This window comes from Syngnathus scovelli, chromosome 21 (assembly GCF_024217435.2).
Source record: "Syngnathus scovelli strain Florida chromosome 21, RoL_Ssco_1.2, whole genome shotgun sequence".
NCBI lineage: Eukaryota > Metazoa > Chordata > Actinopteri > Syngnathiformes > Syngnathidae > Syngnathus > Syngnathus scovelli.
The window spans coordinates 9,861,742-9,888,032 of NC_090867.1; the positions used below are offsets into that span (position 1 = coordinate 9,861,742).

Below are 26,291 nucleotides of genomic sequence, written 5' to 3' on the forward strand. Positions count from 1 at the left end.
TAACAACTCCATACTGGCGGTCCAGGGAAACGACAACTAAAAAGCATCCGACCGAGCATCAGCGACCGCATGCGCGGGGCAACACAAACAACGACAACAACAGCAGCAGCAGCAGCTCTTCATCTATTTATTTTTCATTCCTTACAACTGTGAGTAACGCTGGATGACACCGGCCGGGTCAGCTGGGTGACGTGAAAAAGCGTCGTCCTGGCACGGCGCAGCCGCTGCTAAGGGAAGCAAGCGTCCCATTTGAGAAATCAAAGCACGGCTCCAAATGGTGCCGGGCGAGTCGCTTACTTTGCCGCGTCGCCGGCACGACCTCGAGCGGTCGTCTCGCCAGGCACGTCGCGGCGCTTGTTCAGCTCGGGAGACGTCAGCGGTTCAAAGAATCGAGCCGAATTCCCGACAAGGCCGGACGAGGTCGGGCGAGCGGCGGCCGTACCCTCTCCTTCGCCTCGGCTGGAGCGCTTGTGGCAAGCGGCCGCCTGGTCGCTGAGGACACGCCTCCAGTAGTCCTCGGGGAAGGACAAGAAGTGAGCGATGACCTGAGGAAGATGGCGACATGACGTGTCAGGCAGGCAGGCGGGCGGGCGGGCGGGCGGGCAGGCAGGCAGGCAGGCAAGCAAGCGCCAGCTCACGCGGGTCTGCTGCCACTCGCTCGCTCGCTCGCTCGCTGACCTTGGGCTGAATATTTGTGTCCCGCACGATCGTCGACGGCGACGGGTCAGACAGCGCGTGTCCCATCAGGGTGGGTCCGAAAACCCGGGCTAAATTATTCCGGTCCATCTGGCACTGAGGACTCCGCATCACCCTGCGACACAAGGACAAGACCGGCCTGGGAAGTTGTGGCAGGGCGCTACTAAAAAAAGAAAATCAAAGCACAAAAACTAGTGTGAGCCAGCCACTCTAGCGGACTTACTTGTGCAAATGGAGCATGAGGAAGGCCAGCGTGTCCCGGTTGGGCTTGGGCAGCTCGGCGATGGCCCGAAACATGGCGCCCGAGCTCTTTTGGTGGTCGCTCATCTCTGGCCAAAAGCTCGGCAGTCAGGACCCAAACGGGCCGAGCGATTGGACGGGGCGGGCCCACCTGAAGCTGCCGTGAAGTTGCGGTGGAGCTTGAAGGTGAGCAGCGGCTCCTTCAGCTTGCGCAGGAAGTCTTTGAGGACGCCGCAAAGCACGTGGATGTCCGACACCTCGCTCAGTCGCGGCGGCGGCGCTGTAGCCGCCGTCAAGCGCTGGCGCAAGTCCTTGACCTGCCGCTCGCCGCCGGGAACTCTGTAGAGGCCTCGCTGGAGGCAGAAAGCCGAGTCGGGAGTCTGCACCTGGCCGACCGACCGACCGACCGACCGACCGCCCGCCTCCTGCGCGGCTCACCTCCTGCAAGCCCCTCCTTTCGATCTCCTTCACGCACTCTACGAGCAGCGGCGGAATCCTGGGAGGCTTGCTGGGAGCTAACGCCTCCAGCGGGACCTGAGGAGCAAAGACGTGAACGCGGGCGGCGGCCGACCAGCCTCGGACGGAGGTCATCCTGACCGTGGCCTCAGCCGCCGGGCGGGGGGCAGCGCACATCTGGATGCACTTGGCTTTGCACTCTGGATGAGAAAGCAGGCGACAGCTTCTGCACTTGAGCGCCATCCTGCCAAAGCGGATCCTCTTGCCGCAAGGCAAGCACATCTCGGGCCGGATCACCTGGCAGACGGGGAAGGAGCGCGTGAAGCTTTGGCTTCAACTTGGGTGCGCCCACGGCGGCCGTCCATCTGGCACCGTTTTGGAGAGAAAGTCATGCTTGGGACACGCTTCCGTCTGCACTCCAGCCTGGCCGCCGGGTTCAGGCGCTTCTTCTGCACAAGCAAAAGAGGCGGCCCATCAAGCGCTTTGATTTGGAGCTTGGAGATTAACTGAAGATTCGGGAGAGCAGAGGACGAGCGGGAGAGCAGAGGACGAGCGAGGAAGGCGCGCTTGCGTTTACCTCCCTCGCCGGGGTCGGCGGCGAATCCCTCTTCGGCCCGCTCCGGCTCGGGTGGCGTGTCAACGAGGGCCCTGGCGCCGGGGGCCCTCACTATCGCCCGCACGGCCGTCTCCACCTCCTGAGGCGCAAAGTCAAACGGGTCGGGCTCTCTCGGCATTTCCTCGGCTTCGCTTCGCGTTGCGGCGCTCCCCGTGGCTTGCCGTGCGCGCTTGGACTTTCTCACCTTCTCCACGCTTTTGCGCTCCAGCAGCTCAGCAGAAAGGTCGCTGCCTGGCCCTTGCTTTCCCGGCGCCGTCAGCGGCATGGACGAACGCTACGAGAGACGGCGCTAAGTGGGAAAAGGAGATGGGCCGAGGGAGCCGTTTCTCTGGAGCTTTGCGAACATCGGCCGGGCTTACCCGCCGCTCTCGGGCCCGTGACCTCAGGGGTTTGAGCGCGGAGGTGTCCAGGTCCTGAAAGCGCCAAAGCTCAAAGTGAGCGGGCTGGGCTTCCGCCGCGCCGCGCCGCCCCGCCCACCGACCGGCTCACCACGTCATCGTCCGTGCGGTCGTAGCTGATGTCCGAGTGCGAGAAGAAGGACGACTCGTCGATGGCCGACAAGCTGAAGCGGGCGAGAGTGGCTTTAGTGTTGCCGGCGCTCCGGCCGGTGTTTCACCCTTACCGTTTGCTGCCGCGCTGCCGAGTCCTGTTGGCGCCTTTGTGCTCAAAGGCGGCCAGGAGGGACTTCTGCTCCTCGTTGAGACAGGCGCTGGATTTGCTGTCGTTTACCAGGATGTCGCACATGAGCTGCATTTGCCTCTGCTGTGGGCACAAAGGCCGTGAGGAAAAGATGGCCGCCGCAAAACAGCCGCTCATTGTGCCTCACCAGGTACTGATAATCGCCCTCCATCTTGTAACGTTTCCTCATCTCCACGTCCAGCTGGTTGCGGGCATGCTTGAGTTTGACCTCCAGCGCAGCTTTGGCCACGTCCGACTTGACCAGCAGCTCCTTGTACTTCTTGAGCTCCGTCTCGGCGCGCTGCCATTGCTTCCGGGCGCTCTCGAAGCTTTTCACCACCTCGATCAACTCTGCCAAGGCCATGGGCTCGGTTTGGCTGGGATCCGCGCGCCAATGATTGGGTCTCGGGCGCGCCGGCCGAGCCGGCCGGCCGGCACTCACCCAGCTCGGTGTTCATGGCTTTCTCCTCCATCGTCATTCGCTGGATGCAAAGCGCGAGCAGCTCCTCCACAATCCCTCGAGATTCGGCCATCCCTCTGCAACGCGACACGCTTTGACAGGGCCGCCTTGCTCTATTGGAGCGCAAAATTCCACCAAAATGTGCGCAACAAGGATCGAGCCTGCGCAGCCAGGGTCGGTCGGCCGGCCCTTGGTACGCCGCCTGTCGAATCGCAAACGGCGGTGTTGCACGCGTTGCACGGAGCCAAAAAGCGCTCTTCTGCGAGCTCCTTCAAGACGACAGTACGGTCATTTGAATGTTCGCTTCAATTGAAAAAGGCAGTGCGGGAAAGGCTGCGACAAACAGCAGAGGGAAGGAGGGAGGGTGGGAGGGAGTGAAGGATGGAGGGAGTGCGTCCGCCTCCGGTCGACGTTTGCGAGTACCTGCTTGCGCCATCGGAGCCGAACGCTGGACGACGACGACGAGGGAAACTCTGACACGACAAACAATCGCATTCTCTCAAACAAACAACTCACGTTTGGCGGGTCAGGAAGTGAAGCGGATTTCCGGTTGGGGACACGTGATCGCGTCCCTTTGGCGGTGACGTCATTTATGCACTGGCGTCATTTATGAGGTGACGTTTGACACCGGCGCATCGTCAAAAATAATTCAGATGGATGCATTTCATAAAACAGCGTGATTCTTGATTGACTGTTGAATGTTTCTTTCCTGCGTCCGAACCGCGGCCGGCGGAACCGACGACATATGCGCATATGCGCTCAAGAATGCGCCCCCACCGCAGAAAAGGCGCAGGCGCAACGTCACTTCCACTAGCCGCCGAGCTAGTTCCTTTTAACTCGGAGCGGAAGGATCTAATCATGTCGTCTCCGTCGCGGGTGCTCGATGCGTCCAGTCGGGTTCTGGTGGTGGGGGCAGGCCTGACGGGCAGCCTGTGCGCCTACCTGCTCAGGAAGGAGCTCAAGCACAAAAAAGTCCACATCGTCGTCTGGGACAAAGCCCGCGGAGTCGGTCAGGACCCACACGCTTGTCATTGCACGTACACTTTTTTTTCTTTCCCCCACGCCGGCCGGCCGGTTCCGTCCGTCCGCGCGCGCGAGAGAGAGAGATGCACGGCTGATGATCTCTCGGTGAGCGGCAAAGGTTCGCAGCAAGCTCGTAACCAATGTTGTTTTTGGTGACAGTTTAGTCACTGTTGCAAAGGCGTTCAGTCCCAAAGCGGTTCCATGAGTGCAAATTGTTTTTCTTGAAGACGTTCAACGCAAGGAAAAGTGACCTTTGAAACCAGTAAGATTGTTGGCGGACGTCGTTACCATGCACCTTGGCGGAAAAATGGCATTTGTGGCACGCACGCACGCACTTTTGCCGACCTTGGACGCTCAGTGAGTCCGAGTCAACAACAAACATCACGTGACGACGCTAGGCTGCATGCGCCTGCAACCACAGAAAGCGAACGATGAAACCAAGTGGGCAAATTGTCACTCCAAGAATGGTGATCGACTGGTGTCGTTGACGTTCCCAAGGCAAACGTGCTTGAGCGCGCGTGTGTGTGTGTGCGCGCGCGCGCGGGCGACAGGTGGAAGGATGTCGACGTTCCGCCCTCCCGACCCGTCGTCCCATTCGGCCGACCTCGGAGCCCAGTATATCTCGGCCACGCGCGACTATGCGCGCGCTCACCACAGGTAAGCAGCCCACGACAATCAAAACTCGTATCGCCAAAGCCATCACACTTGGAATGGAAGCTCTTGGAAAGTCCAACACGCTTGTCAGCTTCTACTCGGAGCTGCTGGCGGCGGGCATCCTGCGCCAGCTCGACTGCGCCGTGGAGGGCTTGCGGCACAGAGACGGCAGCGTGGACTACGTGGCTCCGCTGGGCATGAGTAGCGTGGTTAAGCACTTCCTGCGCCAGTCGGGTGGGTGGGTGGCGTCACTGCTCTTTGCGTGGCCACCCGGACAGCGGCACGCACCTCCTGACTAGTCCGTCCGTGCTGTCTAGGAGCCGACTTATGCCTGGAGCATCAGGTGAGCGGTCTGTACCGCCACGGCGCCTCATGGGAGGTCCGCAAGAAGCAAGGCGGGAGCCACAACTTTGACTCTGTGCTCTTGACCATCCCCGTTCCGCAAATTCTGCAGCTCGAAGGCGACCTGGGAGACGGTGAGCCCGCTTGAATCGATTGGATGGGTGGGCCGGCTTCTCTCCAAACACAATGGGGAATAGAAAATATCCAAAATCGTCCGGCCTTGATTGCGCCTGTGCGTGTGCGGTCAGTTTTATCTGTCCAGCAGAAAGAGCTGTTGCGCGGCGTGACGTATTCCTCCCGTTTCGCCTTGGCGCTCTTCTTCCCTCCCGGGGCCGACGTGGGCGTGCCCTGGGCTGTCCGCTACTATAACAACGGCGACGATGACGAGGCCAAAGTCATCTGCTACGCTTCCGTGGACTCGCGCAAACGCGGTGCAGGTGAGGCGCTCGCATCTCGCCCGGCGGGCTGCCGATAACCTACGGCTTGTGTCCAGAGGGGGACGCGGGCCCCGGGCCGTCATTGGTGGTCCACACCGGCGTGCCCTTTGGCCTGCGGCACCTGGAGCGGGATGCAGAGGAAGTGCGGCCCATTATCTTGCGCGAGCTCGAGCGGCTGCTCCCCGCGCTGCCTCAACCAACGGGCGTCAAGTGCCACAAGTGGAGGTACTCGCAGGTGAGCCAAAAGCCTGGCCTGGCCTGGCCTAGCCTGGCCTGGCGAGCGAGCGCCGAGCCTTCAGCAGTAAGAGCCCGCTCGTGTGTCGCTCAGGTGGCCAGCGCCGTGGCGGGCTGCCCGGGTCACATGATGTTGTCGGAGCGGCCCCTGCTGCTTTGCGCCGGAGACGCCTTCACTCACTCCAACTTTGACGGCTGCCTGGTGTCGGCGCTGAGCACGCTCCGTGCCTTCCAAGACGTCTTATGACCGCAAGCGTGGCTCTGAGGGCTCGCCGGGCAACCGCGTGTGTCCGTGTACTGGACCGTGTCAATAAAACAAAGGCGTTTGACTCCCTGTCTGTCTGTCTGTCTCACTCGCTCGCAAAGCAACACTCCCGTCCGTCCACGTTATAAATATTTGCTTTATTCACCGGACGGCGCTCGCTGCCTCGGGGTAACCCGAGATGCAAACGAAGAGCGGCGAGCCGCTCGGATCAAACCTGAGATCATCTTTTGCCCGGCTCTGAGCCGCGTGTGGGCTTCGGGAGCCCCCGACAGAGGGACGGCGACTCTGCTGCTGTCCAAGAGTGTCCGATCAAACACGCTCAAGTTTGTGACTGAGAGAAAGGCGGAAGGAATGCTTTAGGAAGGAAGGAAGGCAGGCAGGCAGGCAGGCAGGCCTCCCTCCGGTAAACGGCACCAACACGGGACCGCCGTCCGGGTCTTGGGCGGCCGCTACCCCGGCGGGTCACTCACACCTTGGTGATCTGGTCCCGCTCGTCGTCAAAGGGCTCGTTTTCGGGGTCCGAGTCGGTGGTGTCCGAGTAGCGGTAGTGATCGGGTTCGTTGTCACTGACGTCCGGCGTCACCGACGCGCTGTTCACCTGGCTGCCACCGCTGCCGCCTTCCTCCGCCGTCTTGGTGAAGAACAGTTTGACCTGAAGGACAGGTGGTGGGGGGGGGGGACGCATGCTTAATAGGCCGCGGAAGGATGCCCGCCCACCGTACGGCGCCTGCACTCCAAAGGTCCAGCGATGCGCAACAACAACAACAAGGGAAGATCGGAATCGAGTACCGACCTTAAAGTTGGGCGAGAAGTTCCTGTTGGCTTTGTCCTTGTTGGCCTTGTCCAGGTCGTTCTTCAGCAGCGTCAGAATCAGGAAGTCGCCGCCGCCGTCGTCGTCGTCATCTTCCCGGGTCCCGTCGGATCCGGCGTCCCGCGAGGTTCCGCTTTGGCCGTTCTCCAGCTTCTGCGGGTCCTCGTCCGGCCCGGGAATGAAGAAGGTGTTGACCCAGAAGTGGAACATCTTGTCCTGAGAGCCGAAATGAGGAAGGACAGAGAGCGGCCCAAATGGTCAAGGGGTGCCGGGGAAACTCGGCTCCGCAAAATACGTTTTGGGAAATTCACAAAGGAAAAGGCGTCGCCGTCCAAGCCCAAACGCTCACGTCAGGCGCCGGTCAAGTGTCGCTTTGCCAGCGCTCCTCAATCTCATTCTGGCGCCTTTGAGACAACGGCCACCGTGCAAGTTGCCCATGCCGTGCCCTCCTCACCTTCTTCATCATCTTGTTCTGCTTGTGGAAGAACTCCACCTTGATGTCACCGCACACGGGCAGCGGCTGCGGGAACTCAAAGAGCATCAGCTTGTCTTCGCGCCGCGTGTACGCCGGGTTGGACGTGTGGATCTTCACCTTCAGCTGGTAGATGACAAAGAGGGGATCTGCGCACCAGAGGAGCACATTGTGAGCAAGAACAAGGTGATGCGGGCATGTGCGGGCGGGCGGGCGGGCGCCGACTCACTGCAGGTCCCCCCGGTGAACATGGGAATGGTTTCAAAGAGCATCTTGTGCAAGAGCAACGCCACGGGCGAGTAGTGAAGTCTCCTCCTCAGCAGCGTGTTGTAGTAGCACACGTAACGCCGTTGGCTGGGGATGGTCACGCCCTAAATAAAAGCACGCACGCACGCACGCAGCCAAGACGTCAAACGTTGCGTCAAAAGTGGCTCGCCCTCCTTCCCAAAACGCTCGCAAGTTTCAACAAACCAGCTTTCCCACCTTCTTGTCCCTGGTGCGGGCTTCGCCGTAAAAGTCCAGGGCCTCCCGAGCCTGGCGGAACTTTCCGCGGTGCAGCAGGTAGGCGCAAATCATCACGCCCGTGCGGCCTTTGCCAGCCTTGCAGTGGATGGCGGCAACGTGGCGCTCGTCGCGGCTCAACCAGGCGTCCAGGTCCTCGCAGAAGGGCTTGATGAGCTCCAGCTGCGGCGGGTTGTGGTCCTCAAAGGGGTACTCGGCCACTGCGGGGGACAGCGCACACGCAGAGCTGGCCCGTTGGTCAAAGGCGCCGCACATAAGTTCGGGAGACCCCGCCGTGACTTAAAACCGCAAGGCGAGCGAGCGCAAGGGTGGCGGCCGCCCGCGACCAGCTCGCTTCTTCCCGTCATTTGTGAAAGCAAGCCACGTGATGCCTCGTCTCACCTTGACAGTTGAATTTGGACGTGTCATAATGTCGCTCGGCGCACCTGCCAAAGAGAGCAACGCGTCATTAGCAGTGCGCATGCGTGCGTGCGTGCTGTCGCCGCCGCCGGCGGGTGTTGCGCTTACAGGTTGTAGATCTTGTAGTGGCTTTTGTGCTTTGAGTCCAGAAACCTGCGCCGCACAGTCACCACACGTTGAGGGGGGGGGAACGATGGAAACAAAAAAAACAAAAAAACAAGCGAGCAGCCTCACCGCACGACGTCGTCAATGTTGTTCCTGTAGACGCCCTCCAGACGCTCGGCGGGGAAACCCATGGCGATGATGTTGGGGTAGATGTCTGTCGGGCCGGCTAAGGACAAAGTTTGTGCTCTGCCTCTTTAGCCAGCCGTTCATGCCTCCTTTCCTGCTGCCAAAGCTCCGGATGGTTGCTGATGAGCGCTTGCTGCGTTACATTCGGCAGGCAGACGAGCGAGCAGGGGAGCAGGCAAGACATTCTTGACATTCTTAGTTTCTCTTACTACCTTTCCAACCCGCACAAACGTTTGATTTTCCAACAGTCCAGTCATTTTGACTCCTACCCTGGGCGCCTGTCTTTTGATTCGGTGGGGCCCAGAAAGCATTTCCCACCTCGATTCCGATTCGATCTTATCTTCCTGTTTGCGCTACCGTTAGCTTAGCACATGAGCCGCCGAGCGAGTGAGTGCCATTGCTAGCATTAGCCAGGTAGCATCCTGTCCGGAAACAGACGTTGCATGCAACGGGAAAGGATACACGTGAGGTCCAGGTCGAAGCCGTCCTCCTGGTACCGTCTCTTTTTTCGGCTGACGATCTCTTTGATGAGCGCTGCCATGGCGACGAAGGATGACGATGGCGTTGGCAATGGCAATGGCAAGGACGGCGGGACGGCCGCGGGCCACCGCAAGCCCGACGGTCGCCGAGCAAACGTGGCAAAGTGGGAGAGAGTAGCAGACGCCGATGGTTCCCGCCGGCTCTCGGCAGGATAAGACGCGACCTAGCCGGCCCGCTAGCCGACCGACGGCCCGGCCGTCTCGGCTCTTTGCTGGCTCAGAAACGCCGGATAGCGTCCGGCCCTCCAGCCTGCTCGCACTTGGAGCCTGGCCCTCCAGGTCCTCCTCCCTCCTCCGTTAAGTTCCAAACATCCGAAGTTAGAAGGAGCGAGTGTTGGCGGCCCCGCTCGCCGTGATTTGAGCAGAGCACGACAAGACCAGGACGAGAGAGACCGCGATCAAAACGCCAGGCGGGCGAGCGAGCGAGCAAAGCCGACCGAGTCCGGGTGGCGGTAGCAATGCCAGAGAGACTTCCTTTCTGAACTTTCACAATAAAGGTCTCGTGGCGCTTTTTCGTTATTACGCTTTTGCTTTGTAAACGGAAAAGGAGAGTTATTTCCCGTTATTACGCGTTATTGACGACGCTAGCTGAAAAAGCGTGTGAGCTCGCATGGTTGCCAAGTGAAGCTGCTTTTGTCCCCCGTCCAAAATGTCAGAAAAGACAATTAGGTATTCAATTAGTCCCTTCAATTCGATTGCACTTGTGGACGGACACATTACAACACAGACAAAATGCCAATCAATGAAGCGGTCCTCTTTTGAAAGAAAAACCAAACAAACAATAAAAAAAACCCGCCGATTTGCAAAGAACTATTATCTGTTCTGTCATTTTTCTCTCAGTTGTCGGTTCCATTATCAAGGGGCCTAAAAAGTAATCATGTTTTTCAAATGAAATCTGACCATCAATTGGTTATCGTAATTTTATTTTTTTCCAAATAGCAGAACTGGCAAAAATGATATCAGTTGGGGAAAAGAAACAATTGAATGTTTGGAACAGATGAGCGCCATTTCCATTCATTTGCCTGATTGGAGATGACGAAAGGACTTCAACCTGCATCTCAAGCCACCACTTTTGGTTCTTGCAGCCTTTCAGATTCCACAATCACGGCAACCTAAACAAAAAGGCCAGTCGAGGAAGCGGCGGGCGAGCCGCAGTTGAGCCAAAACGGGCTCCAGTACGCATTTGTGGCCCAAGCCATCCTGGCGGGAAGCGCTCAATGCTGGCGGCAGAAGGGCCCGAGAGGGCGGCGGGGGCCGTCGGTCGGGCAAGCGCGCTTCTAACTGCGGGGCAGCCTGCACATTTCACAGTGCTCGGTGCCAGGCTGGTTCATGAAGGTGCAGTGCGCGCACGACCACATGGCGGAGGAGGACGGGGGCACCGACGGGTCGCCCGTGTTCTCAAACCCCACCGACGTCGACGGCTGCCCCCCCACCGTGCCTGTGGGGTGGGAGGAGGAGACAAACGTCACTCTGAATACGGCGGGCAAAGGCAGCGCTCTCATGATGGATTCGGGCAAGGTCAAAAGGTCACTCCGTTCGACCACAACTCATTGAATGGACGAGTCTGCTCGGGTCGGGCTCACCACGGGACACATTTCCCGATTTCAGTCTCAAATTGCGTAGGAAGAGGGTTGCTGTCTATTTGCCGCAAATTCATTTTCTTCTCCGTCACCGGCGCCAACTTACCACACAGCTGCTCGATGGTGGCCCACTGCTCTGACTTCTTCCAGGTCTCGGCGAGGTCCCGGTCGCACGTCTTGACGGCGTCCAGCAGCAGGCCGATGCTGTCCTGCGAGAAGGCGTGCCAGGGTGAGTGTGTGTGTGTGTGTGTGTGTGTGGGGGGGGGGTGCACTCACCCTCAGAGGCATGACTTCGTTGGTGACCAGGAAGAGAAGCAGATGGAAGTCAGACACCGTGTCCAGGAAGGATGCGGAGGCGCACTGAGACAAATAGGTGGCCAGGCTGTGGAAGTCCTGCAGAGAGGTGAGGAGAGGAGAGGAGAAAGGCGCCGCCGCGCGTTGGAGCCGCCAGACAGAAAGGCAGGGATGGGTGGGGCAGGGCAGGGCAGGGCGAGGCGAGGCGGCGCCCTTACCTGCGTCTCCCCGAGCATTTCTCGGTTCTCGATGGGGAAGCGCTGAGTGGAGCTGAAGGTGAACTGGGGGTCCTTGGGGAACGTTGTGGTGATCTGCCATGCCGAGGAGGCGGTCAACGTTATGACAACATGGAGGAAGCCGTTTTGACAAAGCGGCCTCGTCCTTTGCCCTCCAGCCGCAAAGGCGGGTCCAGAAAAGCGTTCGCAACGGTGCTAAGGAACTCACGTCAATGATGAGATACTCGACGGGAAGAGGGCGCGCCAGGAAGGTGACGTCGTTTCCAAACTTGTCTTTGTCCTGTTGACAGAAGGCCGCCTTGAGCGCCGTTTGCCAGCGCTCCGCCCCCAGCCCCCAGGTCGTTACCTTGAAGAAGACGTCCGGCACGTACTGCTCAGGACTGGACTCTTTGGCGTAGCCCAGCTCGGGGGCGTCCTTGCAGGGCAGCAGGCACTCGTCCCTCACCAGGGCCATGCACTGATTGGACACCTGGTAGCCCTCAAAGTGCACCTGGTTGTCCGGACCGCCTGAACGGAACGCATGCGACAGTCGGCGACAGCGAGCAGAGGAGCCGTGGCTTCGGCGCGACCTCACCTGTGGCCACCACCGTCACAAACTTGGAGCCAAAGTGTCCGTCCCGAGAGAGTTTGCAGGGGTTGGAATGTTGGTTTTGGAAGAAGCCCGCCGTGATGCACTCCTCCGCGCTCAGGAAGTGAGAGTCCTGATGGGAAAGGGCAAAACGGAAAAGGCTGGCTGGCTCGCTCGCTGGCTCGGGCCGCTATTCTGGAGCCCACCTGGTTTCTGGTGAAGCGGACCGTCCCGATCCTGGTGTCCTCAGAGAGCAGGTCCGAGAAAATCCAGCCCACCTTGCGCAGGCCCAGCTTGGCGGCGATCTCGTCCACGGCGGCGGCCCGCGGGTCATCCAGCAGCTGCAGACTGTTGGCGGTGGCGCTCTGGAGCAAAGCGCACGTCAGCCGAGGGGAGCCGCCTGGGCCGGCCGGCCGAGCGGGAGGCGGCGCCGGCTGACCTGCGGGGGCTCGTAGATGGCGGCCACCTCAGCCCGGATGCCCAGCGGGATGTCTTTGTGCTCCGTGTACCTGCCGTACAGGTAGCCCACCCTCTGGCTGCCCGTCTTCCGCCAGAAGTCCAGGAAGCGGTCGGCGATGGTGTGGTTCTCAAACATGATGTTGTCCACGTGGCGGTATTTCTGCCCAGCAAAGACAAAGCAGCCACGTCAAACGTGAGGGTGGGCGACGGCAGCAAACGCGACAGCGGGCCACAGCGGGCCACAGCGTCAAACGCGACAGCGGGCGACTTTGCTCCGCTGGCCCAGCCGCTCGCTTTTGCCGGCAAGAACGGCGGGCTCGGACCTGTCTGTTGAGCGTGATGGCGCTGGGCTGGCACTTGGTGCAGATGCCCTCCGGCCAGGGGGCGTGGCCTTCGCAGCCCGACTTGATCTTACAGCTGATGTTCTCCAGTGCGGCAAACTTCCCCCTGTGCGGCAGGCATCAACATGGCCTTGCTTTCAGTGGACTCACCATTAGAAACGGCCGAGAGAGACGGCCGCTCACTTGTCGGCTCCTCCGGTCAGCTTTCGCAGGTACGCGTGGAACGACATGTGCTTGACGGGCGGGTCCAGGTGGTTCAGGTAGTCCTCGTCAAAAGGCTGCCAGAGGAGAGGAGAGACGCGCCAAGAGGTGGAGGCAAAGGGAAGGAATTAAAGGAGAGGAAATACAAGAGAAGGAAAGATACAAAGGGCGGGCGGCGTTCTGACCTCCAAGGGTACGCAGTGCACGCACTTGCCCAGGGCGCCGTGGCGACATCTGTGACCACACGGGACAAGTTTGCTCATTTCAGACAAAAGCAACGCTTTGGCCCCATTTGCCGTCAAAGTGGCAAGGATGCACCTGGCCCAAACCAAGCGTGGCCATTTTTGTTGTCGTCACCACGCAGCGCCAATATACAGGTGCGGGAGGGATCTCATCAACGTTCTCTAACTTGCGCAAGCTCCTCTCTGGGCTTTGGCACGGCACGTTAGCGCAAAGCTAGCGCTCGAGCACGCATGCGCGTCTCCTCACAGCTGCGCGTCTCGGCTCCTGTAGATCTTGCCGTCCTGCTTGGTCAGGAAGCGGTCGATGTCGTCCTCCTGGACGGGCGTCGCCGACTGGGGGCGGGGCGTCGGAAAGGACGAGGAAGCGAACGACGAGGACGAGTGCGGGGCGGCCGTGTCCATCACCTCGGCCGGCGAGCCCGAAGGGAACAAGAAGAGCATGTCGCCGTGCCTGGCGCACATAAGGAAAGGCAGCTTAGCGTCACGTGGTCCGTCCCGCCAACCCGCCCGCCCGAGCTCGGCCAGCCGTCCGTCCGTCCGTCGCTCACTTGATCTTCAGCAGGCTGAGGCTTTTGTTCTGGGGGAGGATCTCTCCAGTTTTGTTGCGGTTCAGGTAAACGGCGAAGCAGTTGGAGTTGAAGCCAAACTCTTTGGCCACCTGCCAACGCCGTCAAAAACACAAACAAAGGTCCGCCGGCCGGCTCAAACACTAACCTCAACATGGATTGTCCGACGAGCTCGCCAAAGGCAATTCCGGGCAAAGCTGCTTAGCGAGCGCGCTGATATTGAACGCGTCAAAATAGCCAAAGGTGCGTCCTTTGAAAAGGAAACACCAGTACCTTATTGAAAAAGGCCGCGGCAGTCTCACGCTTGGTGGAAGCGATTTTCCTCATCCCATCTGGAGACTGAACCCGGATGATCTACAAACGACGACACAAAAGCCATTAGAAAAAAGCGCTTGACCATAATCTGATCCATTTCCAATTGTACACTGGCCACAAATTCCGGACAAGATATTGGGCCAAAGGGGACGTACATTGATGAGCGTTTAAGGGCCAACTTTCTGTCAATAATGCCTTATTTCAGAATGGTATTTTGTTGTTTGTATCTCTAGTGAGATGGACCGGCTGGAATTGGTCTCTTTGTTGATGTAAGCATTAAAAGACCAAGTTGTCTTAGTCATTCCATTGCTGATTCATTGCTTAATATCGGAATCGGCATTCAAAAGGCTTCAAAATATGCGCTCGACCTTGCTTAGTAAAACGGTTGAATTTAAAACAGCATGAAATCACGTAGGGAAAAAAACATCAAGGCAATTTGTAATATACACAACAAACAATCACATAAAAAGGTACCTGAACAGTAAAGTTGTATGGCAGTGACGACTGCGCAAAAAAAAAAAAAAAAGAATACAAACAAGCTCCTTTGACTGGGCGTCCATTGCGGTTAATGCCACCAAATCCAAATCCAAAGCAAAAGCAAAAGCAAATTTGCCACAAGGGACGGATAGCTCGGAAGAACACAAGCAGCGGAAAAGTCCATCGATGCCATTGTGAGCGAGCACTTGGCCAACTCCGGACTGACATTTGTGTTGGGAAGCCAAAGGCGAGCCTTGGCAGCTGCCGTTAGCCGCCGGTGAGCCGGCCCGGCTAGCTAGCTAATTGTGCTGCCTCATCACTATACGTTCGTCTGTCTGGCGTTGCTGCTAACCGGTTAAGCTAGCTCGCTTTGGCCGCAGCCAGCGAGGAAGACACGTCTTGCTTGCTTGTTGGTTGGTTTCAACTTACGATGGTTTCCGCCATGCTGCCACCCGAGCCGGCCGCTGGATGTTGTCGTCTAGTCAGTCTCCTGCCTGCTCCAAGCTGAAAAGTTGAACGCTCTTTGACGCCGTGTTTGTCAACGAGACTCCATCCCGTATTCTTCTTCTTGATTTGGTTTACGGCGGGTGTCGCCAGCTTTGAGGCGCATTACCGCCACCTGCTGTTCCGGAGTGTGACTGCCGTCCCATCCTAAGCTTGACAAGTAGAGTACACTTAACTACGTCGTTTCCATTCAACCTGTCTCAGTGCGATATCCAGTTTTGTCCATCGTCACGTCCGCCCCCAATTTCGCCATTTCCCTTCTTCGCACTTTTGTGCTTGTGACAACGGAATAAAAGTCGCTCCAGAGAGCGAGTGACTCGTCGTCAATGTGACCCTGTTCGCCCTGTTCGCCCTGTTCGCCCTGTTCGCCCTGTTCGCCCTGTTCGCCCTGTTCGCCCTGTTCGCCCTGTTCGCCCTGTTCGTCCTGTTCGCCCTGTTCGCCCTGTTCGCCCTGTTTGCCCTGTTTTGGGATCAAACGGACTGTCTCGTTCAAATCTGCATGTTCTCCCCTGATTCGACACTTTCCCGCTATTTCGGTCAAATCTCCGATGAATTTGGGCTAATGTGCTTCATGAAAACAGGGTTCATTCACAGGCTCCGCCTGACCTCCCGTCGAAGAGTCATTCTTGTTTTGAAAATGTGTGCGTAAACCTGTATATTTGACGAATATGTCCACTCTATTATTGTAATATTTCAAGTATTTATTCATTATTTCAAATATTACTGGAGTCCTTTTCCCCTGCCTCCCCTGTTGACAATAATAAATGGACATTTTGCATCAGTATTCTTTTCAAGCGGGGAAAAAAGATGAGAAGAAAGGATCTCCACCAATCCATTTTTATTTTGAAAATGGAACCTCTATTTCTCCGATTCTCTTTTGCAATGCTGCAAAATGAAAGCAAATACAAGTAAGCGACTGCAAACGCGTAAATGATGAGGAAAGCAATGGAAAAGCGCAATGAAGTCACTTAAAAGTCAATTAAGCGTAAAAAAAAGATGGAAGCCAACACGTGGTGCGGCTGCTACGCTAACGACAAATCAGCAGGTCCCGAGCGAGTCGACCGTGAGCGAAGACAGACGGACGACAGCTGGACGGAGGACGTTTGAGCCTCAACGCCAGGGCGCCTGACACAAAATGCCATCTAAACACAAGCGGCTACCGATAACGATTAAAAAATATGTATTTTTTTTTTTTTCGTGTGTGTGTGTATGTATTTTGGGGGGCTTGTGTTTGTTCTAGCTCGAGTTCCGGCTGAGCTCAGATGATTCCGTACTGGGCCAGCTCGTGCAGCTCCAGATGATTGAAGGCCTCCCACGGGCAGATCACCGTGATGTCTGAAAGACGCCAGCAAGCAGGCGGGTGAGCGGGCGGGCGGGCGCACACGCGCACATACACACAATTGAGCAGAGGATTGAGCAGAGGAGCCCCAAAAGCAGGAGGACTCACCGGTTCCCAAACCCTCCATCCCGGGGATATCGTCGCCGAAGCTGCACGCAAAGAAGGACGAAAAGGGAGCGTGACGACAAGGCGCACAACAGCAATGGATATTGCCTCGATGCGGGTGGACGCACCCCTGAACGCCCTTCTTGGGCGGCTTGCTCTTGAACTGCCGCGTCTGCCTCTGCTTGAACTTGGGGGGACCCTTGCGCGGGGTGGCCGGGCCGCCGCTCACCCGCGTGGCCGACTTGACGTCAGGTTTGGGCGTCTCCAGATTCATCTCCGCCGCCGCGGACGCTTTTCTGCGGAACACGTCAACGCAGCACTCGTAGGCGCCGACAGACACCCCCCCCGCAAGGGCGCCGCCGACGGCCAGACGGAACCTCGGTGATGCCGAGGTTCCGTTTCTGCCGTCGAGGAGCGTATTGAAGTCTTCATGTTGTCTTGAGGCGGCCAAATTGCTCGCCAATGACGACGACACAACATTGGGTCAGCGTGACCCCGGCACCGCACGACACAATGGGGGCTAATCCTAATCCCGGGCTCACTTTCCTAATCTGCTTTTGAGCTGGTTAGCGCCCAAGTGCTGAGCACACACTGGCGCACTTAAGCGATGACGTCCAGCTGCGGAACACAAAGCACTTTGAAATGCCAGGCCGGAGAGGCCCCAGGTGCGCGCTTTCTCTCTACGTTGCCGTTAAATCGTCCAACGCTGACAATGGAAGTATTTGACGTTGTAAAAACCTTGTTCAACTTTGGACATTTCAAAACATGGCAACCGACCGTCGTGTCACATTTCTTGACGCAATCTTTTGGGGCAAATCACATGAAAGCCCAAATGTCCCAAATGTGTTTGAAGTCAAAGAAAATGTCTATTTCCCCAAATCCATTTTCAACGTCAGAAATGTGACACCAATTGCCTTCAGACCTTCTTCTGACAAGAAACGTTGGATGTTCATTTGAAAAAGATCATGGGCTTTCCCTCCATTTTGGTTCAGAATATTGAGGTCTGTTGGACCCGCATTTCCTTGTTATATGGTTACAAGAAGCTACAAGGGGCTTCTCGACTTGTTTTAGAAAACTCCACTTGTTGGTCAAAGCATATTATCGCAAAATCCGAAAGCGTGCAGGATGACTTGAGCTCACATTTGCCCCAAAGTTCCCCGGGTGGACGGACGCGTTCTACTCACGTGCTTCTTTGCTCGCGTGACCGGCGACCAGAGGACAAGACGGCAGATGAGCCCGGCACGACGACGGCTGCCTTTTATATGGGCGGGCGGGATTAGCGGGGACACGCCTCGCTCGATAGGCAAGCGGGGCTGGCCAGACCAACCGACGGACGGACGGACGGACGGGCAAGCATAGACGAGACAGCTATGGACAGATGGACGGACAGATACGAGAGCAACAAATGGGTGGGGCTCAACCGACACGCACCCGCGTGCAGATGCTTTGGACGAGGCGCTTGCAATTTGAAAAGAATACGCACCCTGACAAAAATGACAAATCCACTCGGACGTGGCGGGACCCGGCCCTAATCATCTGGTAGACAGACAGGCAGCAAGATGGTGATTGGCAATAGGCAAGACAGATGGACAGAAAGTTGGTCAAATGGACAGAAAGGCGGAGCGACACAGGACGACGGAGGATGCCAACTGGTGCCGACTGACCCGAGCTAACACTGCCCGAGGCCCCGGCGATGTCGCTAATCTGTCATTTGCCGTCACGTCGTAATCCTCCACGCGTTTTCACTTTGCCTTGCCGCTGTGACGAGCCATCGACAACACCACCGCCAGCGAGCGAGTTGGATGTGGCACCGTTTAATTGACAAGACGGATGCAATCAATAGTACCGCATGCGCACGCCAGCTTTACGAGTCGAGGCGCCTCGCGACCAGACTCGATGACGAGCCGTCGGGCGTCTCGTCGCCGCGTTCCGACGACGCCCGCCTTGCTCGCAGACAGAAAATCCAAAACCGTCTCCGTACCGGAAAGTTCTGCACACAGTCCGCCTTGCTCGCAGACAGAAAATCCCAAACCGTCTCCGTACCGGAAAGTTCTGCACACACACACACACACCCAAGTGAAGACCCAATGGTGAGCAGTCGCCTCACGGTTTCCCAAAGTGGAGTGTGCGCGCTCATTTGGAACCGCCGCGTCACCGGCCGGCCGGCCGGCTTCCGACATACCTGCCTGCGCTCACGTCTTTTTGAGGAGTCGGATTTCCATCTTCAAGAAGGCCTTGAGGTTGTCGTCCAGCACGTTCTCCTCGATGGCGGCCAGCGCTCGCTCACCGCCGTCATCGCTGTAGAAGGCCAGCAGCTGCTCGGCGTGCTCGATCCACACGCAGTTGTGGCAGCCGCTCATGCAGCAGTGGGCGGGAGGAGGAGGAGGAGTGCGGGGATCCGGACGACAGGGGGCGCTCTCCGGGGGGGACGGCGGCGCGGGGGGGAGGCTTGCGTTACAGCACCTGCTGCGGGCGCTCCGGCTGAGTGGAGCCCACCCCCGCGACGCCACCCACAACTGCAAAACAACAAGGTGAGGGACAAGGTGAGGGACAAGGTGAGGGACAAGGTGAGGGACAAGGTGAGGGGGGGTCGTCGGCTCGACAGCTGCTCTGCTCACGTGCGACCCCCAAGTATTTTCCAGGAGACACACCTACAAAAATCATTTTCTCCAAAATACTGCATCCGATTTTCAATTTCAATTCTTGACTCAGCATTTGGACAGAGCCTCGGTTTAGGCAAATCGTGTCACGTTGCCAAATCAAAGCAATGCGGAAACAAAATGAGGCTGAAATTGGGAGCCACAGATGGCTGAATATCGGGAACAGGGAGAAAACGTGCTTCTCTCTCGGAAATGATATGAAAGACCTCGATCGCTATCTAGTATGACATGTCATTTGAGCTTTTCGCCGGCTACTTTTAAATGGAGAAAACGAGTTGAAGCTCGTCTTGCGGGAGCATCTATTCGCAAAGAATAAGGCGTATGTCCGTCGCAGACGGGGAGCGAAAAAGAGATTAGATCAGTTACGTAGCAGGCTAACGGGGGCTACCAACCTTGCGTAAAGACGCGTACGACCTTGTCGCCTTCGCCACCAAGTAAACCATCGTGAGATTAAAAACAAACAAAAATGTGCGTATTTGGACGTGTTGATCTCCAAACTAGGGTCTTGAGGAGAGAAAAATCTAACTGATGTCTCGAATTCGTAAACGAGAGCGTCTTTCCGTTCTCCCGGAAGTAAAACCTTGTAAACAAAAGCATTGATTGGCCGCGAGTGTGAACTACGAACCATGTAAACAAAAGCATTGATTGGCCGCAAGAGTGAAATACGAACCAATCAGAAACAACTGATAGCGGCGCCAACCAATGGACATGCGCTTGAAACGTTTGTGTTTACAAAACATGTCCAGGGGAAGGCGATACTGTTCTCCGTGTCATTGGAGCACACCTTTGACACACGAAAATGAAGTCCGCTGCAAGTGTTGAAAGTCCATTGGCTACGTTTCACTCTGACTGTTTGCGAGTGACAATATTTGCCATTTTTCACATGTCCTGAGTGTTGTTAGTCACCGAAATGTTGAACAGAGGCTGTGATTTACCCAAGTCAAATTCCTTCTTTGGCACGCTCAAACATGGCCAATAAAAACTCTTGCCACACGTTCAGGTGTTACTCGCGCCTCCCTTCGGTTGGCGACACCTACCGCGCCCTGACATCGCCCCAGCGAGCCTGCGCTCCCGGGGGGGGGAGGAAAAGGAGGAGAGGAGGAGGAGGGCTCCAGAGAGAGAGCGAGGACCAGGGAAGAGAGACAAAGGGAGAGGCAAGAAAAAAAGAAGAAAATAAAAAAAGAAGCCTCCCCCATACGGGACTTTTAACACTCTCACATGGGCCTGCAAGCTTTTTCGCCCCATTGCTTTTTTCCTCACTAATTTGGGAGTCGGCTTGAAGCCACGCCAAGGCTGTCGACAAACAAGTATGCCAAACATTCACCGTGTCGTGAAGCACGGCGCCTGTGCGGATGTGGCGCTCCATCAGGTGTCCTGGCTCAAGGTTTTTCTCACAGCCTCGGCTTTGTCCTGACTTGACAAAGAGAACATTGTGCACGACTTGCGTGCTCCTCCTCCCGCAAGCGCCCCGCCAAAGAATCGCTGACGGTTCCTGATCAAACTGAAAGCAAGAGCTGTTGTTCCGAGAGAGCCGCGACTTGTCATTTTGCAAAAGTGGAACTGAAATGCACTCAAGAGACACACACACACGCACACACGCAAAGGGGCGAGAGCGTTTGCAGAGGTTAGCAGCAATCAATCAAACGTCCCCTGACGACCTCGACCCGTTTCTACAGGCGTGACGGACGGCTCCGACCCCCTGGAAAGCTGAGGCCGGAGCCCGGCCGGCTCCCGTGGGACAACGGGAAATGAGCTAAGGCGCTTTTATTTTGCAAAGAACCAAATGAATACATTCTGACAGTGAAAAAGATGATTGGGGGGGGGGGGGGGGGGGGGGGGCTGTGTTGCAGCTATATTATCGTCTCGTGGAGTGGCCTAAAATGTAGTGCTGCCAATTGTCCTTGAAGCTAGCGTGTAGTTTCCAGGAGAAGCTCCAGAAGCGTGTGCTAAACTTAAATGTGGCGCACTGCACTTGTGTCTTGCCTAGTTCAGAGACAGCGGCCCACAACAGACATAAGTATCATGAGTCCGCAACTCTCGGTGAACGGATCGGCGTCCGGACTATCATCAGGCAGCGGGAGGGGCCAAACGAGCACGCCGAGCTGGTGTTACCACTCTGTCCTCCTGTGCGACGACGCGTGATCCTGAAGAAGAAACGAGGAAGCACAAGATCAGACAGACAGACACGTGCAGATATGATGGAACAGGAAGCCCATGCGGCCCTACGTTGTTTCCGTAAGCATTTGCGAGGCCCGACGCTCTGGGAATGGCGGAATGGGAGGGCCCTCCCGGAGGATTCTGCCGCCAACAAACAAAAAGCCCCAAAGGAGAGTCTAGAAAGATTCCAGACAAAGCGGGCGGGGCGGGGCGGGAGCAGCGTACTCACGCGGGCTTCGGAGATGATGGCCAGCTCGGTGGGCTGGTACACGGAACTTCTCAGCTGACCCGTGTAACCGCTGTACGGGGACACCGCCTCGCCACCTGCAATCGGCTAGGGTGAGCTGAGCGGCACGAGCGTTGAAAGTGGCGAGGCGAGGATCCAAAGCACCAGAGCCTCGTTCCTCTAAGTCGCTTCAAAGAACAGAACAGCATTTGCGCCTACCTTGCGCAGGCTCGTCCGCGGCGAAGGCTTTGTTCTCCCTGCTGTCGGCGAAAACGTTGCGCCCCCGGACAACGTTCTCGTAGCCCACGGCGCGGCCCAGGTGCGCGTCCTGGCCAAAGTCGGGTTCCCCGTCTCCTCCGTCGCCGGCCGAGCAGCACACTTGCGGGATGGCGACGGTGGCCAGGAAGATCCAGGCGTTGGCCACCAGGGCTACGGCCAGGGTGGGCTCGTCCCACCTGGGCCCGCCTTCGCTCCCCCGGACGTACAAGGCGATCCACGCCACCCAGATCCCCGCCGAGAGGAAGGCGCAGGCCAGGATGAGGGTGCCCTCCCTCCTCCATGGCTGCTCTTTTCCGCCCACCACCACGCCAAGGCCGGCGCACAGCGTAGCGCCCAGGAGCGCCATCACGTAGATGAGCGCCATGACAAAGTCGGCTTTGGTCAGGTTGCAGGCTGCGTCGGCGGGCCCGTCCGTCGCCGGCTGGCGCGCCACCGTGATGATCAGCCACTCGGCGTTGACCACCGCCTCCACCGCCCACAGAGCCGTGGCGGCCAGGCAGGAACTCAGTGCCGGCGGGGCGCGCTTGCCCCTGGCCAGCGCGTTCAGCCGCACGCCTTGAACCAGGAGACACGAAAAGCAGCCGGCGAAGAGGACGCCGAACAGGAAGCGCCGTGACACGCAGGTGGGTAAGTTCTCGCCCACGACGAAGGCGAAGGTCAGGCCGAAGAGGCCGCCCGTGCACACCAGGAAGATAGCGTGCAGGGCCAGGCCGTTCCTGCGCTGGCGCTCCCGCACGAAGGGTACGCTGGCGAGCAGCGTCACCGACAGAAGCAGGCTGAGCACGGCGCCGGCCGCCGCCAAGGCCTCCGCCGCCACGCCCCAGGCCGCCTGCAGGTCGCACAGCTTGAAGTAGAGCGAGGGCACTTGCGGACCGCAGCCGGCGGGTCGGCTGGCGTTCCGCTCCATCGCGCTTGCCGGCCTGTAGGCACGCACGCACGCACGCACATGAGGTGAGAGAAAGATATTAATGTTTAACTCTAGTCAAATATTTCACACAGGTGAAAGTGCACAAAGGAGTCGACCTTGTCAAAAGTCAACACAGCGGTGCGATGGGGCCTTTGCTTTGCTCTGGTCCGCTCCTTCACCAGAGCGCTGTACGGTAGATGGCTCACGCACACGGTGGGTGACCTGGCCTCAGGAGCCGACGCAGCCGGAAACAAACGATGGCCGCCGGTGATATTGAGTCAAGGCCTCTTCCTCGTGAGTCGGTGCTTCGTTGAAAGAAGATTGAAAAAGAAATGGAGTCAGAGTGATCGATGCCTTGACGTACCTGATTGCCCAGCGCAGATTGTCAATGTAGGAGAGCGAGCGCAGGCTGGACACAAAGTGAGGCGGGTGAGCTAGCGAGCGAGCGAGCAAGAGAGCAAGTGCCAACGACAAACTCTCAGGAGGGCTCTGAGGAGGAGCGGCAGCGGCGGCGGCGGGCCGGCCGGGGCAACCGCAAACAAGCTCCAGCTCAAGCCTGAGCGGCTCAAGGTGATGCAAGTGTGTGGCGACACCTGGTGGCTGGAGAAAGCTCGTTATCTGGAAGACACGTGCTTTGCAAAAGCTGTCTTGAATTGCATCTGATTTTCATTGCTGCTCTTTTGAGTCATGTCCAACAACAAATCGTGACAAATATTGTTTCGTGTATTGCGTGTCGGGAAGAGATTTGGTGAACAAAAAGGCCAGCCGGGGTCACGTTCTGAGGCGGGGCGGGGCTGGGCCGGGCGTGCCAGCCCAGGCTCCACCCAGGAAGCGGGCGGGGCCGATGACCCACATCCAAAGTCATCCTCACCCTGCCGCAGCATCGGCATCGGACTCGGCACGCTCGGAGACAAAGAAGCGCCGTAGAAGATGAACAAGATGAAGCCGGCGGTGGTGCTGCTGCTGCTGCTGCTGCTGCAGCTGCTTCAGGTGGCGGCGGCAACGGGTGAGATTTTCAAATTCTGAAGGCCCATGATGAAAACTGTCTTGTACCGGGGTCGTCTGTAAAAGTAAGTCGGAGGAGGTTTCTTCTGGCGTTGCTCAGCCAACGCCGTCGCGCACATTAGCTTGATCTGCGAACCGTCTTAGGGCGTGCCACGGGCCGCCGACTGCTCTCTTCTGCTTAGGAACGATGGACGCAGGACAAACACGGCAATCAATAAGTGCACGTGGGGGTGGGGCGGGGGCTGCGTGCAACTGACCCACAATGGCTTGTCAAGCGACCGATCGATGACCCGATCGGCGCCCTACTTACGGCCGGCGCACATGTGTTTCCGGCCAATCTGGACACAGAGGCCTGCGGCTCAATCACACTTTCAATCTTTTCATCTTACCTCCCGTGCCTGGGCTCAGGCCCCTCGAAGGCGGACGGCGGCCCGGACCCCGGCGCTGACACCCTGAGTCACTCTCTGGCGCTGGTGGGGCGCCTGGAGGCGCTACTGCTCCAGGGCAACGGCAGCGACGCCACGCTGCGGCTGGAGACGCCCAACGGCGACGAGGTCAAGCTGATGGCGGTCCACGCGCTGGTTCTGTCGCTGCAGAGTCCGGTGCTGGCCGACATGCTGCGGGAGCACAACGGCAGCGCGCTGACGCTGCGCGAGAGCCCGGAATGCGCCGCCGTCTTTGAAAAGTTCATCAGGTGGGCAGAAAAGACGGCAGCCGGCGCTGGCGGTCCGGCCGGCCTCCGCTCCGGCCGGCCTCCGCTCCGGCCTCCGCTCCGGCCTCCGTTCCGGCCTCCGTTCCGGCCTCCTTCCTCTTCTGAGAGCGAGCCTTTGCCCGCAGGTACCTGTACTGCGGCGAGATCTCCCTGCGGCCGGAGCAGGCCACGGCCCTGCACCGGCTGGCCACCAAGTACCAGGTGGCGGCGCTGCGGCAGGGCCTGAGCCGCTACATGAGCCTCAACCTGGCCCGGGAATCACCCTCGGGCCACGTGGCGGGCTGGTACGAGTACGCGGCGGAGGCGGGCGACGCGGCGCTGCGGGACGGCTGCCTCCGCTACCTGGCGTGGAACCTGTCGTCGGTCCTGCGGAGCGGCGAGTGGAGCGGCCTGAGCTCCCGGCTGCTCATGACGCTCCTGCGGCGCTCCGACCTGGTGGTGCACAGCGAGATGGAGCTCTTCTCCGGGCTGGAGGAGTGGATCTCGCTCAACCGCCCCGACGGGCTGACAGCGGAGAACGCGCTGCGAGCCGTGCGCTACGCCATGATGCCGCCCCGGGAGCTCTTCCGCCTCCAGAGCCAGTCGGCCGTCTTGGCCCGCTACAGGGAGTCGGTCCGGGACCTGCTCTACCTGTCCTACCAGTTCCACGCCGCCTCCCCCGTGCACATGGCCAAGTACTTTGACCTCAACTGCAGCCTGTTTGTGCCGCGCAACTACCTGGCGCCGGCGTGGGGGTCCGCCTGGGCGGTGAGCAACCCGGCTCGCGACGACCGCAGCACCAGCTTCCAGACGCAGCTGGGGCCCAGCGGCCACGACGCCGGCAAGCGGGTAGGTGGCCGCCGGCCGTGAAAGCGGATCCCGAAGCGCATTGTCGCGACCCGGCCGACCAGCTTCCCTCCTGCCCACCCCACCCCGCAGGTGACCTGGAACGTGCTGTTCTCGCCCCGCTGGCTGCCGCTCAGCATGAGGCCCACGTACGGCGCCGAGACGGGCGCCATGCAGCCGGCGCGGGGGGCCGAGGGCGGGCGCCCCCGCGTCATCGTCACGCCCGCCACCTCCAGCGCCGACTTTGCCGGGGTGAGCTTCCAGAAGACACTTCTGGTGGTGGCGCGCCAGCAGGGCCGGCTGCACGTCAAGCACGTCTACGACTTCCACCAGAGCACCGAGGAGAACGGCGACTTCCTGGCCGACGCCGACCTGCACCGCCGGACCTCCGAGTACCTGGTGGACGGCTCCCTGATGCTCCACGTGGTGGTCAAACCCATGTACCAGAGCCTGGTGGCCAGCAAGAACTGATCCACGGCTTGAGTTTCTTCACCTCTCCGTGTTAACTAAACGTCTGGTGCTATTATTGACGTCCGATCCGTTCGCTTGATTGTAGATCCCCTCCCTCCGTCCGTTGAATAAACATCAAACCTTCTATTCTATACATAGTAAATGTTTCTTACCGGCTGCCGCGTGCAGACCAAACGTCTCTGGCGCTTGCTTGAAAAGGGGGGGGCCCAGCCGTCCGGCCGGACTCGATGGCTCCCGACACAAAGACGCGTTTGAAGAAAGGTTCCCGCCCAAACTTCAGCACAAGGCCGACGGCCATCTGCATCATAAAAATGAGCGTGACCACTTTCATCATGATTGTGTTTGCATGCTTCGAGCAAAGAAGGAAGAGACAATGAAGGTGACCTACTTGTGCCACTTTTCCACTCTGGCCGCCGTTCTTCGAACGACGCAGTTTGGCGGACACATGGCACTGTCGGCGCTGCTTTTGGCCGCCCTCAGCGGCAGACGGGACTTGGCGGGACTCGGCGTTATTTGGCGTCCGCATTGGCGCCGGCTCCGGGCCCCCGCCTCGGCTTTTTTCGTCGGGAGCTTGAGCCGGAAGCGCTCCGAGGTGCCGGCTGCCGTGCCATTTGCGTCTGCGGCTAACCAGCTCCCAATAATGAGGCTGGCTCGTAAAATGAAAAGACATAAACACTTTCTGGGGTC

At 58.5% G+C, this 26,291-nt stretch overlaps 8 protein-coding genes across 22 annotated transcripts; 2 read left to right on the forward strand and 6 right to left on the reverse strand.

Moving 5' to 3' along the window:
• Window positions 1-113: 113 nt before the first annotated feature.
• si:ch1073-416j23.1 (rac GTPase-activating protein 1) lies at window positions 114-3,812 on the reverse strand. Of its 11 annotated transcripts, none has more exons than XM_049759850.1 (16): window positions 3,570-3,778; window positions 3,129-3,348; window positions 2,835-3,037; window positions 2,631-2,770; window positions 2,498-2,570; window positions 2,368-2,421; window positions 2,193-2,282; window positions 1,970-2,087; window positions 1,765-1,841; window positions 1,534-1,689; window positions 1,375-1,470; window positions 1,088-1,289; window positions 920-1,025; window positions 679-811; window positions 298-545; window positions 114-227 (listed from the first exon to the last, which is right to left on the reverse strand). In XM_049759850.1, the coding sequence occupies exons 1-16, from the start codon at window positions 3,639-3,641 to the stop codon at window positions 179-181; spliced, it is 2,037 nt and encodes a 678-aa protein (XP_049615807.1). In that variant the 5' UTR covers window positions 3,642-3,778; the 3' UTR covers window positions 114-178. The 11 variants fall into 11 exon arrangements, 9 of the variants coding, with proteins under 9 accessions (XP_049615807.1, XP_049615806.1, XP_049615809.1 ...); XM_049759849.1 differs by having other exon boundaries at window positions 679-835; XR_011086122.1 differs by having other exon boundaries at window positions 114-224; window positions 639-835; window positions 1,375-1,689.
• Window positions 3,813-3,899: 87 nt separating this feature from the next.
• Window positions 3,900-6,165, forward strand: rnls (renalase, FAD-dependent amine oxidase). Its single transcript, XM_049759947.2, has 7 exons — window positions 3,900-4,155; window positions 4,721-4,826; window positions 4,915-5,057; window positions 5,141-5,299; window positions 5,414-5,602; window positions 5,659-5,837; window positions 5,931-6,165. Exons 1-7 carry the CDS (start codon window positions 3,900-3,902, stop codon window positions 6,081-6,083), a joined length of 1,185 nt encoding a protein of 394 aa, XP_049615904.1. The 3' UTR covers window positions 6,084-6,165.
• A 52-nt stretch (window positions 6,166-6,217) lies between these two features.
• Window positions 6,218-9,599, reverse strand: LOC125991665 (phosphatidylinositol 3,4,5-trisphosphate 3-phosphatase and dual-specificity protein phosphatase PTEN). Its single transcript, XM_049759942.2, has 9 exons — window positions 9,059-9,599; window positions 8,540-8,624; window positions 8,414-8,458; window positions 8,288-8,331; window positions 7,868-8,106; window positions 7,614-7,755; window positions 7,367-7,533; window positions 6,895-7,128; window positions 6,218-6,753 (listed from the first exon to the last, which is right to left on the reverse strand). The coding sequence occupies exons 1-9, from the start codon at window positions 9,135-9,137 to the stop codon at window positions 6,568-6,570; spliced, it is 1,221 nt and encodes a 406-aa protein (XP_049615899.1). The 5' UTR covers window positions 9,138-9,599; the 3' UTR covers window positions 6,218-6,567.
• Window positions 9,600-10,041: 442 nt separating this feature from the next.
• Window positions 10,042-15,246, reverse strand: nploc4 (NPL4 homolog, ubiquitin recognition factor). The gene is made up of 16 exons (XM_049759876.2): window positions 14,844-15,246; window positions 13,896-13,976; window positions 13,605-13,714; window positions 13,304-13,507; window positions 13,000-13,048; window positions 12,797-12,891; window positions 12,596-12,719; window positions 12,253-12,432; window positions 12,020-12,178; window positions 11,820-11,946; window positions 11,592-11,752; window positions 11,454-11,525; window positions 11,228-11,320; window positions 10,992-11,108; window positions 10,822-10,924; window positions 10,042-10,573 (listed from the first exon to the last, which is right to left on the reverse strand). Exons 1-16 carry the CDS (start codon window positions 14,856-14,858, stop codon window positions 10,413-10,415), a joined length of 1,851 nt encoding a protein of 616 aa, XP_049615833.1. The 5' UTR covers window positions 14,859-15,246; the 3' UTR covers window positions 10,042-10,412.
• Window positions 15,247-15,741: 495 nt separating this feature from the next.
• Window positions 15,742-18,393, reverse strand: pde6gb (phosphodiesterase 6G, cGMP-specific, rod, gamma, paralog b). Of its 2 annotated transcripts, none has more exons than XM_049760018.2 (4): window positions 18,027-18,393; window positions 16,491-16,658; window positions 16,366-16,406; window positions 15,742-16,253 (listed from the first exon to the last, which is right to left on the reverse strand). In XM_049760018.2, exons 2-4 carry the CDS (start codon window positions 16,634-16,636, stop codon window positions 16,177-16,179), a joined length of 264 nt encoding a protein of 87 aa, XP_049615975.1. In that variant the 5' UTR covers window positions 16,637-16,658; window positions 18,027-18,393; the 3' UTR covers window positions 15,742-16,176. The 2 variants fall into 2 exon arrangements, with proteins under 2 accessions (XP_049615975.1, XP_049615974.1); XM_049760017.1 differs by lacking the exon at window positions 18,027-18,393 and adding an exon at window positions 17,547-18,012.
• On the reverse strand, window positions 18,161-20,548 carry oxld1 (oxidoreductase-like domain containing 1). 3 transcript variants are annotated; one of them, XM_049760016.2, is made up of 3 exons: window positions 20,347-20,548; window positions 18,545-18,878; window positions 18,161-18,414 (listed from the first exon to the last, which is right to left on the reverse strand). In XM_049760016.2, exons 1-2 carry the CDS (start codon window positions 20,386-20,388, stop codon window positions 18,555-18,557), a joined length of 366 nt encoding a protein of 121 aa, XP_049615973.1. In that variant the 5' UTR covers window positions 20,389-20,548; the 3' UTR covers window positions 18,161-18,414; window positions 18,545-18,554. The 3 variants fall into 3 exon arrangements, with proteins under 3 accessions (XP_049615973.1, XP_049615972.1, XP_049615971.1); XM_049760015.2 differs by lacking the exon at window positions 20,347-20,548 and adding an exon at window positions 19,415-20,065 and having other exon boundaries at window positions 18,161-18,352; XM_049760014.2 differs by lacking the exon at window positions 20,347-20,548 and adding an exon at window positions 19,415-19,642.
• Window positions 20,549-20,768: 220 nt separating this feature from the next.
• On the reverse strand, window positions 20,769-22,591 carry gprc5c (G protein-coupled receptor, class C, group 5, member C). Of its 2 annotated transcripts, XM_049759949.2 has the most exons (4): window positions 21,625-22,591; window positions 21,409-21,503; window positions 21,249-21,320; window positions 20,769-21,166 (listed from the first exon to the last, which is right to left on the reverse strand). In XM_049759949.2, exons 1-4 carry the CDS (start codon window positions 22,589-22,591, stop codon window positions 21,131-21,133), a joined length of 1,170 nt encoding a protein of 389 aa, XP_049615906.1. In that variant the 3' UTR covers window positions 20,769-21,130. The 2 variants fall into 2 exon arrangements, with proteins under 2 accessions (XP_049615906.1, XP_049615907.1); XM_049759950.2 differs by lacking the exon at window positions 21,249-21,320.
• Window positions 22,592-23,446: 855 nt separating this feature from the next.
• On the forward strand, window positions 23,447-25,735 carry btbd17a (BTB (POZ) domain containing 17a). Its single transcript, XM_049759916.1, has 4 exons — window positions 23,447-23,597; window positions 24,005-24,290; window positions 24,434-25,136; window positions 25,227-25,735. Exons 1-4 carry the CDS (start codon window positions 23,522-23,524, stop codon window positions 25,602-25,604), a joined length of 1,443 nt encoding a protein of 480 aa, XP_049615873.1. The 5' UTR covers window positions 23,447-23,521; the 3' UTR covers window positions 25,605-25,735.
• Window positions 25,736-26,291: the final 556 nt, after the last annotated feature.